The sequence below is a fragment of the Platalea leucorodia genome (genome assembly GCF_965183815.1).
Source record: "Platalea leucorodia genome assembly, chromosome: 4".
Taxonomy (NCBI): domain Eukaryota; kingdom Metazoa; phylum Chordata; class Aves; order Pelecaniformes; family Threskiornithidae; genus Platalea; species Platalea leucorodia.
This window is the reverse complement of record NC_138826.1, coordinates 18,381,951-18,396,325: the sequence shown is the minus strand read 5'-3', so window position 1 is coordinate 18,396,325 and position 14,375 is coordinate 18,381,951. Positions and strand designations below refer to the sequence as shown.

The window sequence follows — 14,375 nt, the reverse complement described above, 5'->3', positions numbered from 1 at the left end:
TATTCTTTACCTGCACAAAAGCGCAGAGGATATGAAAGAGCAGGATACATAAACACTATATATCTAGGTCATAAGTCATGCTGATACCTTATGAATAAGATCCAGAATTTCTTGGTTGCTTTCTAAGATACAAAATTGAAATATGTGCCTCAACATGTCTTGCAGAATTGGAGTCAGCCATGTTGAAGAGTTCTGAAACAAGGATATCATATGAGCAAGCAAATTCCAATATGTATCATAGTAAAACACTGATAATTCTAATTCTTACCTGGTCTTGGGTAGACAGCAGTGTGAATAGTGTTTCCAGTGCTGCTTTTCGCACAGAAGATATAGTATGATGCAAGAACGGCCACACACGTGGGACCAAAACTGTGAGTGATTGCTGAATACTAGTACACAAAGGGGAAATGTAGAGACAGTGACAGGGAAAAGAAAACAAACACACACAGCCAAGTTAATTTTGTTTATCCTCAGTTAAAAGCTGTCTAAAAAAGAAAAGTATTACTGCATATGCTTCGTGATTTTAAGCGAAGGATCAAGTTACTACAGCTTAAACATTTAAAATAGTTTGAGTCAGTATCTTTTTTCAGGAAAATACTGTTTTTTCTTACTGGTATAAAGAACTAGTTGATTCCAGCATGTATTTTTACCGTGTTGTTTCCCAGATTATGCTTTGGGCTTTATTCAACTATTTAGAAAAAAGGGGTTTTTTGGTTTTGTTTTGAATTTATTATTAGGCATTCATGAGTTTAGAAATAATTAAAACCAAGCCTGGTTCTTTTGCACATGAACCACAACACACATCAACTGATGCAAGTAGTACATGCTGAATTAAAGATAGCATTAGTGACAAAACTTCATTCTTAATTTTGGATTTCGGGAAAAACCAGCTTCAGCAGTGACAATCGTATAGGATGAGAAAGGTAAGATGTGTAAAGCACCTACCTTGAGTTTACCATGTGTGTTATGAAAAACGTTAACATACCAACATGCAATTCCTTTAATTTGACAGAGCCCCAAACAGAGAGGAACTAGGCATTGTCTTCAACCAGTCACAGCATTACTGGTTGTAATAGTGATGTGAATTTTCAAGTTTGTAGCTTTCTTTAGAACTGTTCCAATAGTAAACTTCTACAGGTACACACACGTGTTTTAATGTACATAGTTTGCTCTCTTGTTTGGAGTTTGTCAACGAGGAGCAGACAAACAAGTTGCGGGCAGGACCACCATATGAGTGGAGCTGACATTCTGTATTAAAATACCCAAGATGAATGGAGGAGGGTGGGGAAGTCACATATAAAGAATGTCTCATACCTTTTCATTATTTTGTTGCCTTTTACTAATGTAATGAAAATAGAAGCACTATCCTGACCTTCACTTTAAGGAAAAGCAAGAGTAAAATTAAAATACTGATTTAAATCAAGCATATCCTTGGCACATGATTTGAAAGCAACTTTGATGATTCCAATTTGAAAATAACTGGACAGTCAAACCTGCAATACTGAAGCAATACTAATTAAAAAGTTACCTGCATTTGCGGACCTGAGGATAAGTCAGAAGGGAAGAAAGAAGGATCATGATACTGTTTGTGGAGGCTGTCAAGTCATCCAATTCCAGAAGTGCATCCCACAAGGTATTAAGAATAAAAGGCACCTACATAAGTAAGCAGAAGACGTTCTCATTAAAAAAAAAATAAAAATAATAATAATTAAAAAAAAAAAATCCAAGTGTTGCCTCCAAGCATTCTTTCTTCGCTCAGAGCAAAAGTGAACTTTTCCATCAGTTGATCACCTTCTGAGACTGAAGTTGAACCAGGCTTTCCACTACTGGTACTAAAGATGCTGCAGCAACAGCTCGGACATCATCATCCAGATCTTGAAGACCTTCAATTATTGCAGGCAACACTTTAGGCAATAAAGTGTTGATCATGTCCTGCCAAAAAGATCAAAAGCATTTTTAAACTTAAAAAGTATATAATGCCCCAAACAACTAAGATGCACTCTGAGTGTATGAATAAACCTGTTTGTTATATAAAACAGAAGCTACAGGTCCAAGACTATAATCTAAATATTGTAAGTTACCATTCATGAAGTAAAACCTAGGTTACAAATTTGAATGAACTGTAGCTCAGCTCAGTTTTGGTGTAAACAAAGCTCGGTGTTTGCAGAATACCACCATGAACAGATTAAACCTCTTGCAGCGCTCAGCTCTGTTAACCTCGCACGCGGAAGTATCATCAAAACCAGGAAAGCATAGCCTCTATTTATAAAGTTTTGTGCAAGTAACTTATCAAGTTACAACAGTACAACTTTGCTGTATATACTTGCAGATTTCTGCAGCCTGGATATAAAAATGCAGTCACACATCTTACAACCCACATGAGGCTGCAGTGCAAACAAGCTTGCTTTCTCCTACCTATCTACTGTTCAGCCACATCCTCAACTTTGAGCAGAGCTTTTTGTTCCAAAGCTCTCTGCAATTTGGCACGACGGTTATTACCTGACGTACTGCCAAAGCATACTTTATTCCTAGGAGACCACCGTGTCTCACTTCCCACTGTTCCTGTGTAAGCAGCTTCAGGAGAACATCCACAGTTTTATGAACTCCGGACTCATTCATATGTTTCAATACTACTCCCAATGTCTGAGCACAAGTCTCACGTACTGGTGCTACCACCTAGGATAAAGTAAATGATAAAAGATATTTCTGTGTGAAATTTGACTTGGAAAGACACCAATATGAGTCAGATAACCAAAACTGCTATACAAACAAGGTGAAATTTATGCATCAGCTACTTTGTAATAAGCATCTGCGAGCAGTTACAACAGGTACATGCAGTAGCACTGTACAAAGCAGAGCTGATCTGCTGCAATATCATCTACTGCAGAAGCCTGCTGATGTACCTGTTCACTGAGACAACTTACTTCATCTGAAACAAAGTCTCCAAATCTGTCTAATGCAAACACACAAAGAAGTCTAATAACCAAGTCTTCTAGCCACTCCTGATGCTGCTGAATCATCTGTAAAAACAGAAAAATTGAACACCTTGACTATTTATTCATAAAGGATTTCTGATATGCTTGCTTTAGCTAAAATGTATATAAAAGATATGATAACATATGTTTAAATTGACTGAATATAGTCATCTGGCACAGACAGTCAAGGCAAAATAGTCAGCACTAATTCAGCTCACCTGGCTTATTAAAAACATCATAATTTATTTTTTTAAAAAACACATAGTACCTTTATCAAAAGGCTAGAGAGTACCTTGTAAAGGTAGATAGATAATTTTATCCCTACACAACACACAAAGGAAAGGTCATTCATATAGTCTATACTGACTAATGTCAACATGTCCTAGGCAAATCAATTAGTATCTGCTTGAAGAATATTTACAAGTCAACTACTGCTGAAGCAGTACTTCACTGTGGGAGACCCAGTGAAAGGAACTCGCTCTTCAGCCATGTCTCTTCCAGATTTAACAAAGCAATTTAGACCAAGCTTGTCTTGAAGCTCTGGCCTCTGTTAATTAGAGACCCTGTGATCTCCATGGAACAAATACTACTCCACATGGAAGCAAGGAGAGACAGCAGCTTTTGCTTTCCCTATATACAAAGAATGCTGAAGTAGCTTGATTTACATTTGATAAATGTATATCCTTATTCTTCAATACTCTCTAAACCACAAGCTCTCCCAGCTGCTTTTACAGCAGGGAAGTCAGTATGAATCTGGATGAGATTCACTCTTACTAAACAAGCTATTACTGCCAGGATATTTTTAAAAAGCGTTTTCCTTTTAAATAGACTATTTAAATACTTTTTCTCATAATAACAAAGTGAGCAGATCAATAGAGTCCCCTTACTATTTAAGTGAATAGAATTAGATGGTCTGAGATACTTCACTAGAGTTACATGATCAACTTGCCGATTCTGTTTCGGCGCACCCTTACCATGACCTGAAAAATAGTATTTTCTGGTACAGAAGCTAGTGTTTAATAACTTTACATACAGTCTACATATTAACGGCTGCTTATACAGTAGTACTGGTTTTTGCACAGGATGAATGTAAAACATGAATGTATGAACGTAAACAGAATGTAAACATTGCATCAGTGCATACAGTGATTTCATCCAGCTTATTTTGAGCAGACAAATCTCATGGTTTATATTCCCCCAGATCACCCACCTCCTGCAAAACTTAAGTATTTTAAGAAGTCTGTTTTCTAAACTTCATTTAAGTAATGTGTTAAGTCTACATGACTGGAAACTTACCTCTTCTAAAGAGCTATCTCCCATTTTACCACCACTTTTACCATGAGCTTTAAGTATCTCTCTCAGTCCAGTACCCGCACCATGTCGAACCTAAAAAAAAGCAAAATAAAAAGTCAATTTTTAAACATTTAGGAACAGAACATAAAAACCGGGTAACTGAAACAATACTTCTTTATTCTTAATAGAGACATTTCAAGTGCTGCACAGTTAGTGGTACTTAAGACTTGTGGGAAAGGGTAGTATTTTATTAGATCAAATCATATACTTAAATACTGATCTGTCCAAAACCAACCTGTTTTTTCTTAAGTATTTGCCAGCTTATGGACAGAAGCAACTAAGAATTGCTTGTTTTCTGACACAGAAGATATTGGTAACATATTTGCAGTAATGCAGCCAACAGACAGTTTTCATTTAGTTTTACCTTACTATGTTATGATGCTAGCTATCAGAGAAAGAGCAACTGGAAGATATTACTGGTTTTAGTAAGTTTATAAAGGTAAAGAAAAGCAATATTCTTATATTTCTTAAACATTTGATGTTTCTCTTCATATTATACATATTTAAATTTCTCTACAACTCTTTAGATTTCTGAAACAGAGTATGGATCCCTACTGAATATTTTGGGGTCTGCAAAACAAATTTCTGAGAATTACTATTCTGCATAGCTTACAAACCTGCTTTGCTTGGCTAAATATTAAAAAACTAAGTGAACAAGTGATATGGGAAAGCAAATTAGAGCCACTTGTATGTTTCCACCAAACATGGACAGTTGAACACTCCAGGAAGAGTTTTGGAAATGACAGAAGACCAGTAGAAAGATGTGCTACAGACACACCCATTTTTGGTAGTTTTGATACTTAACCGGATTAGTAATTGGCTAATCAAGAAAAGCCCACTCAATAGATACACAGAAAGTTGCAAAAGCAAAGTTTTGACCGGGTTTTCACTGAGAAGCCTTTACATAGGTTAGAGCAGAACTTACTCTTTTTTTTTTTTTTTTTTTTAAAGGCACTTCATATACATACTTGTTGCTAGCAGAAAGTTATTGTATTTCATTTCTTGATAGTTAACAACTAGAACAGAGTAGTTGGCAGGTCTTCCCTTAATCAGAATATCTTGATGAAATGCAAGCATACACATCCCCATACGTACAGGTCAGTGGCTGTTGGTAAAAGCTATAAGCAAGCCAATACAACCCAGCCAGAGAGCTCAGTCTTAAAATCCTAATTTTTGATAATACACCAATCATTTTGTTTATTTGGTCCAAGATTGCTTATGAGCTAGTTTTCACAAGCCAAAAGACAACGACTTTGCTAGTTAACTTCTCAGCTTCTGCAAATGCAAAACAACAGCAAGACAGACAAATGTATAAAGGAAACACTCGTAGCAGGATCCATCTTGCCTGACTTCAGCTGCCTATAAGCTAGGCAAGCAGTCTGAACTAGTCATCCAGGCTGCCTCTAGACATTGCAAGAAGATGCCAGAGGGCCATTTTACGAACATGTATTTTGAGGTAGTTTAACCTGTTTTTCCTCCGGAACATACCATAATAACGATTCTGTATTGATCCACTTCCTTAATTAAGATGTGTGCACCCTATATCAAATGTACTAAGAAAGCTATGAGAATGTCTGCATTCCAGAAGACAAGCGGACTTTGATTTCAACTGCAAACAGCCTGCTTTCAAATAAAGTGAGGCTTATTAGCTCAGATGCAGTAATGTGCCACACAAACATAATTATCCTTTTTCTGGCCCCAAAATACTTGTGCTGGCTGCATATGATCTATCTGTGTGTTTTTAAGTTTGAGGTCAGTATGGGCAGAGCCAACTTGCTATCACTGAAACTGTACTAAACTGTGCTAATATACCTAAGTACGTTATAGTCGGTGTTAACATTTAATCTTTCAAAAGATCAACTTTTTTATTAAAAACTGAAGTTAGATGACAACAGTTATTTCCATCTTCTGCTTAAGGAAGAGAGACCATTGTCAGCTACTTCATATTTTTGCTTGGAACTGATGAAGTGTGTGGAAAATAGTATAAAGATTGAATAAAAGGGTGAGCAGAACAGGTTTTAAGTCTTCAAAATGAGTTGTCTAGGCAACCAAATATATAGTTTTTGTAGTTGGTATTTACTATCATTCTAAAAAAAGTTAAAAGTTCCTTTTTATAAATGAAGAGAACAACTAACAATTTGTAGCCTACCTCCTGTTACCAAAGGACTGCTTTTCCCCCCATCTTTTCTACTAGCTTAGCATTATACAAACATGCTACTTGCCAGCAACAGACTCGCACAATATTTTTTAAACAATTTTTTTGAAAACAAGCCTGTTTTAATTGCCTAATCTTTTTGACCAGAGATTCACATGCTTTTATTTTGTTTGAATTTCAATATTTCCAGAATTCTCACTTATAATCACTGCTTTCCATATCTTTCCCTCTCTCTACTTGAGTATACATTATGTATCTGTTTTCATTTCCCCTTAAAATGAGTCTTAAAAAACGCTTAAGTTCTCTAAAAGCAGATTTGTCTTGGCTATGTAATCTGTATTTACGATTGATGTAATTTTTGATATCTAGCAAAATGCTCTTAAGTCCTATACATGCAATTTTTGTGCTTCTATTGAAGCCTTTTTTTTAATCTGTAGTTACACCTTACATACTGCACATATGTCTTACCTCCCAAGAAGGGTTAAAGAGATCATTGCACACCTCTTCGCAAAAGCTTTCCAGAGGCCATTCGTTTGCCTGAATTTATAAAAAATTGTTAAGTACGAGATTAAAAGAGAAAGGGATCTGGTGAACGCTTATATTGTACGCCACTTAGATATGTGAAGATAACAAAGACCTCCAAAACCTTAACTATTTTTCTTTGTTACTGGGCAGAATTGAAAAAACCAAACAACCTTCTTCCACACTTCAGAAACTTTGCTGATTGGCACCGGATCTTTTAGAAAGCTTATGAAGTTTGTCTGTTAGTAGTAGTGTAACCTCTTCTCTATGGTAATTAATTTTGATGTTCTGGAATTCAGCCTCCCTTTAGGAACAATGCTAAGGCAGAAAATTAAGCAAAGTTTCTTGTCCTCCCCAGAGATTCTTTAAATTTATGAACTTTGCCTTTAAAGAACATAATAGGCAAGTCTCAGTTTGAAATTACGCTACATAATCACATCGGGTCAATTAATCCAGTAATAAACACCACCCTTTTCAAAACACATTCCGCATTTTTGAAAACTAGAAGTATATCCACTATCCCAAAATTTCCTACGAGGAAACTGACATGGCTGTGGAAAGGAAATTATGACACTAACATTAGTAAGTTCACACCATCACAAACACAAAGCATTTGAAAGGCTAGCAACCAGCAGCTATTCAGCCTGCAGTTATCACTAATCCCTCAAATTCATTTTCCAATCATCACTTTGCAAATAAGAACTTCATTACTAAGCTATGTTTGGAAAAATCTTCTTTTTGTAGAATAGAGTCTAATCAAGATAAAGCCTCTTCAGATAAACTTCTGTGTACCATTTGTATTCTGGTATAGCATTTCTTACAATTTTTCAGCTTTTCAGTCTATTGAAACAAATGCAAGTTTTTCTAAGACTATGGTAATTGTTTAAATCTTCAATTACTAAAGATAGAACTTAATTCTAAATTAAGCCTAATTAAAGTAAGGCGAAGATTAAATAAAGTGTACATGAACATTTAGATCAAATTATTTATGGCTCGGTGTAATCCTATCATCTCAGTGTTTAGCACAGTATTACAGTTTAATACTCAGGTCTGACACCTGTAATCTGCCTACTCAGGTTCATTTGGGTCACAAACAGCTACCAATGGATTAAACATGTTTTCTTCCTCAGCGCTATACACAGTTTGAAGCTCATTTGCTCCATGACATATAAAAGCAAGCTGGGAATGGCATTCTTTACTTCATTTCTCTTAATGCTCAAATGACTAAAGAATTTGGGAGCATAAAGGAGTTTCGTTTTACATTACTCTGCTAAAAAACTGAACTGCTAAAAAACTGAACTGATAACAGCAGAACAATACATCATACCTCTTCTGGAGCATTTTCTACCAACGCTTTTGAGTCTGTGGCAGGCTGGTTAATAACAACATTTGCAACTTTTCTTCTCTTTTCTTCTGGTTCCCCATCAGTGCTATCATTGCTGAGAAGTAACAAGTGTAAGTTTATGAACTGAAAGTACGCTTTAGGGGAAGAAATTACTTCTACAACTGAAGACGCTGGTACAATAAAGTGTGGCAAGAATACAAAACAAAGAGGTTTAACACTGAAATATGCAAAACAGGTAAGTTTACATGTAAAAAAATTTAGTGATGGGACAGGAAAATGCTGTCCCAAATTGGCAATCCTCAGCCTTTTCCAAGAAATACAGAAATTCTTAAATAAAAATCAAGGAAAGAATTTTGTTTACTGTTTGTTATAAACACAGTACATACAATAATGCATCACTATAAATTACAGTGAGGAACACAGCATACATCACAAAAGGTATATCTTAAATTTTTAGTTATTGTTTATCTTCTTAAATCCTGCATTTTCATGTGTTATTCTCAAGCCATATTTAATAACAGGGACAAACCACTAATTTTAACTGTAGCATCCCATTATTTCAAGATCCCTCTGAAGCTAGGTCCTTAACAAACTCTACTGGGAATAAGTACGGCACGCGACTGTTCTACCATCAGCACAACTAGCACGTAAAAGATTAAGATGCAAAGACTGTAGGAAGTTTTTCAACAGATAAATCAAATCACAGTCCCAGCTTAAATGAAATAAAAAGCAAACCAGTTTGCTATTATACCTCTTCTCATTAGCTTCCACTGCATCTCTGGATCTTTGCTTTGCAAATAGCTTAGCCATTCTCTTGGCTTTATTCTTTTGTCTACTGCTCATACCAGCTCGAAATTCTGAGTCAATTAACTCAGCAGCCTGAAGAGTCTGAAAGACAAGTCATTCATTGTCAATTCTTCTTACAATGAAGGTCCTGAAAAATCCTCAAACCCACATTGCTCTCAACTTTCCCAATCCTCCATCATTTCAAACTCAGAGCAGCAAGTTGACATCAAATAACACTAACATGCAACTATGGCACATAAGAATTTAGGAAGCCGAAGCATACCATATTAAATGTTGACCATCATACTTAAAATATAAAGATTATAAACAGCAGAAGCACAGATTTGGTGGACTTGGCAGTATTAGGTTTACAGTTGGACTCGATGATCTTAAAGGTCTTTTCCAACCTAAATGATTCTATGATATAAAGCAAACCCACTGTATTATTCCATGCAGTCAAACAGCTCAAGGTTTTACCTACAGGTTGTTTGTTTACTACTGAAACTGAAGGCGGCGAATAGTCCAGATCTTCATCATTGAACAGATCTTCAGTATTCATCCCAATTGCAGCACCCATGTCTAAGCCAAGTTTCTTTTGTAACAGTTTCCTCTGTCGTGCTATCCTCTCCTTAGGATCAATTTCACCTTAAAAAAAAGTTTTTAAAAAGGGGAAGACGTGTCATATTTCCAACCAGATCTGTTATTGAAGATTTGCTCAATGAAATAACATAAGAAAGCCAAAAGTTACAGCATGTATTGAGATATAAGCCAAATACAATTTAAATCTTTTAAACCAAGTCACACCGATTCCTAGGAAGACCTTTTCTGCTGCTGAAGCTATACTAGTACTTAAACTGTCATCAATTTTTAAGCAGAAAATAGCTCCCATGAAATTCATTATATTACACTTTTTCTACAGAAGTAAAAACCCAAGTTTTCCCTAATTTTTTAGGAAAGCACACTTTGAAAGGATCAAATTAACATGCTAAAAAAAAAAATTACAGCAACTAATTGAAGAACTAGTGCTTTTTTATTGAGCATATGTATCCTTGTGAGAGCTGTTGATTTTGGCAGTCTGGGTTTTGAGGGTTTTTTGTTTGTTTGTTTGTTTGTTTTTAAAAGGTTTCTTTTCCTCCTAAACTTTATCTTCTGTTGGGAGACGCAGACCTAAGAAATAACAACCACCAATAAGACCCCTCAAATGATATTTAATCCAATAGCCTGTGTTAAGCTAGGCTGAATCTGAACCTGTTTTCTTCAGAAACATTCTTCCTTGTACAATGCACTAGACCCAGGTGTCTCCTTTCCTTCTACCCAAACTAACTCCTGATGGCAGTGTAGACCAAAGCATAAGCATGATTTTCCTAGGGTGCTGGAGTCTGTTAACCTTATCCTCAAGCTTCACATGTCAAGCAAGGCTCATTTAGGAAGTTAACAGAAGCTACCCCAAGAATGCTGGAAAGCTTCAACACTTTAATTACTGAACACCTAGACTTTGGGAGCACCCACATTTACACAAAACAGCAGATTTTAGTGCCCGAGTAGAATAAACCCTCCAAGTAAACCAAAACTTGTAGCTTGTAGGGCTGCCAGACTTCACTCTCTTTTTACATGCGCGGTACAGAAACCAGTCAGGAGATCGGGGTTTTTTTTCCATCAATATCTGCACATAAACTTGTAAATAGGTGACCAATATTGGCAGAATTGGGGTATACACCAAGCTGAGTAGTAGTTAGTAGTTAATTATATGTATACCAATAAGCCTTTTTTTTTTTTTTAAATTGCACTTAACTGACAAGCAGAGAAATACAAACAACTTCCATTCTCTACAAAGTATTTTTCCTTTCACAAGTTCATCTTAGCAAAAAGTGTCAAAGACTGCTAATTCCAAAGATCATTTATCTTGCTTTACATCCATTCATGTTGGCTACTTACTTGAAAAGGAAAGCTGGTACAAAATGCAGAAGAGAAAGAAGCCTTTGTACATTTTCCCACCAGTTAAAAAAAGCATCAACTAAATCTATTTTTAGTTTCATTTTCTTACTTTCGATATTATATTTTTTATTTATTTTCATCCATAAAATTATTTATGTACAATCATGCAATACTGGGTTAAATATCAGACTTCTATGAACTACAGTGTCCTATTCCATCTATTTGATTTCTGAACAGGTAGGGTTTCATTAGAAGAGATGAAACTTGTACAACATCTTATTAAGCTAGCATAAAAGATGGCAAGCAATAAAATACCAGCGAGACTTAACAGATAGGATACTGCCTAAGTGTCAGGAGCCACAGGTTCTGTTCCTTGCTGAGCAAGTGATCTTCTGTGTACACTGCACAGAACACATCACATGCAGGGAACAAGTGAATCAGGGCTATGCAGTCAGAGCAGATTCTTATCTATAGCATCATTTCATTTGGTGCATAAACTGGAAGATAGACTGGAATTAGAGCAAGAAAGTACAGTAATAGCAACAAAAATCTTAGATTAAAATAATTCAATACCGTTACACCGATATAAACCAACTCTCTCAGCTAACAAGTTGCAGAAAGATATCAGATAAATCACTTGAAACAAAAGACATCACACAGGCACTGATGTTTGACTTTCCAACTTTTGACAGTTTTATCACAGTATTTTTTATGCAATCTTTCTATATTTGAAACCTTCAAGCTTTTAAATAAGCCACATCCTACTACTGTATTTGGGAACCCTGTTTTAATGAAGACGTAGTGATAGTTCCTGCATCTCTTAAAAATGTCTATAGAAATTCCACAGAAGCCTTTAGTATTGCTTTTTCTGTCCCTCTTTCAGGTTTCCACTCTCCTCTTCCCCCTTCTACACATACTAATTCTGATAAGTGAAAAAACAAACAAACAATACGCACCCCCTAAGAAAAAAAAAAACAATCATTTAACTTGAGAAAGATAATACAAACCAGTTATGTTAGGGAATATTTTCTTCTGTTATTTCCTAGCTTTCTGAGAAACCACAGATGACTAGACTCATAATACTGCCACAACAAACTTTTTCAAATCAGTAAGTTTTCTTGTCTGCAAGTAAAATACAAAGATATACCTGATTTATCATCTTGGACTTCAAATTCTGCACCGGCAGATCCAAGAAGAGATGCACCATGTTTTAACAACCGACATATATCAAATCTGTCAAAACGTAACCGATCTGTTGAAGGTGAATCTTCCATAGGACTTTCTGAGCCTGGTTCTAGATAGGACATTGAAAATAATATTACAGACAATGACATTTTTGTTCAAAGTTCTGGCAGAAGATTAAGCGAGAGAAAGAGGAAAAAATAATTTCTCTTCCAAAGGAATCATCAGACATACAGCACTTTGATTCACAAAGTGTAAAGGCTCAATTTCACCAAGACAGGCTGAAAAAGCTCACTTAACATACTTCATTGAGTAGAAAAAAAAATCTTAACGTTTTTCCCTTGATAAATTTAGCTTTTTAAAATCTTGGACACTGACATACCACTAGGTCTTCTCTGCACACATACGGCCAACTTGCCGTTTGAACTGCGTATGGTTCACAGATAGTTCAAACAACTATCATGCCAGCACTATATCATATGACCAACAGCCAAGCATCCCTGGTATGGAAGCTGGAGAGTAGTCTTAACAGGTATGGGAGAAAGTCAGCTACCAAGGGCTGCTGAAAACTAATTATCAGCTCTTCTCAAATCCAGTTGCAGGTACAGTGCAGCTCAATACTGACACAGTAGAGATTTGTTCCTCACAAGGTGTCTTATCATTTCCTGGTCATTAATTCACTTCCAAAGTATTGCCTCCCCTCACCGCCCAAAGATTAGTGTGTTTTGTGGCTCCTAGTCATGTGCAGCTTAGTATCCACAAAGATCGGCCATTCCTACATAATCCAGCATGCTCACATCCTGAATTACAACCAGCAGTATAAATACAACTGTTGCCTACAAAAAATACAGCATTTAGTTTGCTGTGTTTCATCCCACACTTGCACTTATTTATGAAAGCTTGTTCATTTGCAGTAGAATGAGTCTAAGTGCACACAGAACACTGTACAAAATAACCACCACCTACATTTCTTCAGACCTGAAGAAAAAAGTTAACATTTCATTACATATATACAAATGTGTATTTGACTACTACATCAAAAAATTTAACTGAAATAAAAGAAACAAATGTCTGCATAGTCAGTTAGTCCTGTTAAATAGCACCTTTTTCTCAGACACAATTACCTTTTCAATTTCATATCTGATAGGCAGATATGCAAGAACTGGACAATGCATGTAACCTGTCATTTGAAACAGCTGCTGTACTTGAAGAGTGACAGGTTGCCCAATTTCCACGTACAAAAGGAATGCTGTAAGTAATTCTTGGAACTAGACTGGTAAAATTAACTTCTATCCTTGGTAAGATAGTAGAGTCTATAAAGTTATTAAGTATATGGATTAACGTGATTTACTGGGAAAGAGTCAGAATGGCTCCTGAAAAAAAAACCCTCTCATTAACCTGATTATCAATGTCCTTAAAGAGCTCCAACAAGTGGATAGAGGGGATCCAGTGGACATAATATATTCAAAAGCTTCTGGCAAGGTTTCATAAAAAAAATTGAAGGAACTAAGTTACCACAGAACTGGGGAAAACATCCTTTTACAGACTGAAAGCTGGTTAAAGATAGATAAAAGTTAGCTTTGGAGTCCTTCAGGGATCAGTGTTGCAAACAATTCTATCAGTCTTTAGCAACGGGACGGAGATTTCACTACGTACTCTTCTCCAAGCGTGTAGATGACACTAAGCTCTTCCGGGTAATCAAAAGTCACAATGGCACTAAGGAATCCAAGAAGGAGTCTCAAAACAGACTAACAGGCAAAGAGGCGGATAAGGCGCAAAATTAATAACCTAAACCATGCCTACACAAGATTGAATTCAGAACTGGCAGTTAACATCCAATAAACATCTTGGAGGCACTTCTGACAGTTTTCCGTATTCACCAGCTTATCAGGCAGTAACAGCCAAAACAGCCAACTAAGTACTGGGCATCATCAGGAAGGACACTGAAAACATGACAAAGTGCACCATTTTGCCACTATGTGTAAATATCAGTACTCTAGAGATGTAGGTACACTCTGCAGTTCTGTGCATCTCAAGGAGGACACAAGTAAGAAAAAGCACAGAGAAGGACAAATAAAGTTATCTAAAAGACAAAGCAGCTGTCTTCTGAGAGGAAAGACTG

At 36.2% G+C, this 14,375-nt stretch overlaps 1 protein-coding gene across 2 annotated transcripts in view; it reads right to left on the bottom strand.

Annotated features, from left to right (window-relative positions):
• BTAF1 (B-TFIID TATA-box binding protein associated factor 1) overlaps nucleotides 1-14,375 on the bottom strand; it is a 47,384-nt gene that overhangs the window by 20,672 nt on the left and 12,337 nt on the right. For both annotated transcript variants that reach the window (XM_082310929.1, XM_082310928.1), the window contains exons 4-15: nucleotides 12,219-12,365; nucleotides 9,618-9,781; nucleotides 9,102-9,238; nucleotides 8,333-8,444; nucleotides 6,952-7,020; nucleotides 4,272-4,361; nucleotides 2,925-3,020; nucleotides 2,500-2,676; nucleotides 1,792-1,932; nucleotides 1,529-1,653; nucleotides 269-389; nucleotides 88-192 (exon numbers count right to left, since the gene is read on the bottom strand). In XM_082310929.1, the coding sequence (XP_082167055.1) occupies nucleotides 88-192; nucleotides 269-389; nucleotides 1,529-1,653; nucleotides 1,792-1,932; nucleotides 2,500-2,676; nucleotides 2,925-3,020; nucleotides 4,272-4,361; nucleotides 6,952-7,020; nucleotides 8,333-8,444; nucleotides 9,102-9,238; nucleotides 9,618-9,781; nucleotides 12,219-12,365 (1,484 nt within the window). The remainder of the gene's footprint in view (nucleotides 1-87; nucleotides 193-268; nucleotides 390-1,528; nucleotides 1,654-1,791; nucleotides 1,933-2,499; nucleotides 2,677-2,924; nucleotides 3,021-4,271; nucleotides 4,362-6,951; nucleotides 7,021-8,332; nucleotides 8,445-9,101; nucleotides 9,239-9,617; nucleotides 9,782-12,218; nucleotides 12,366-14,375) is intronic.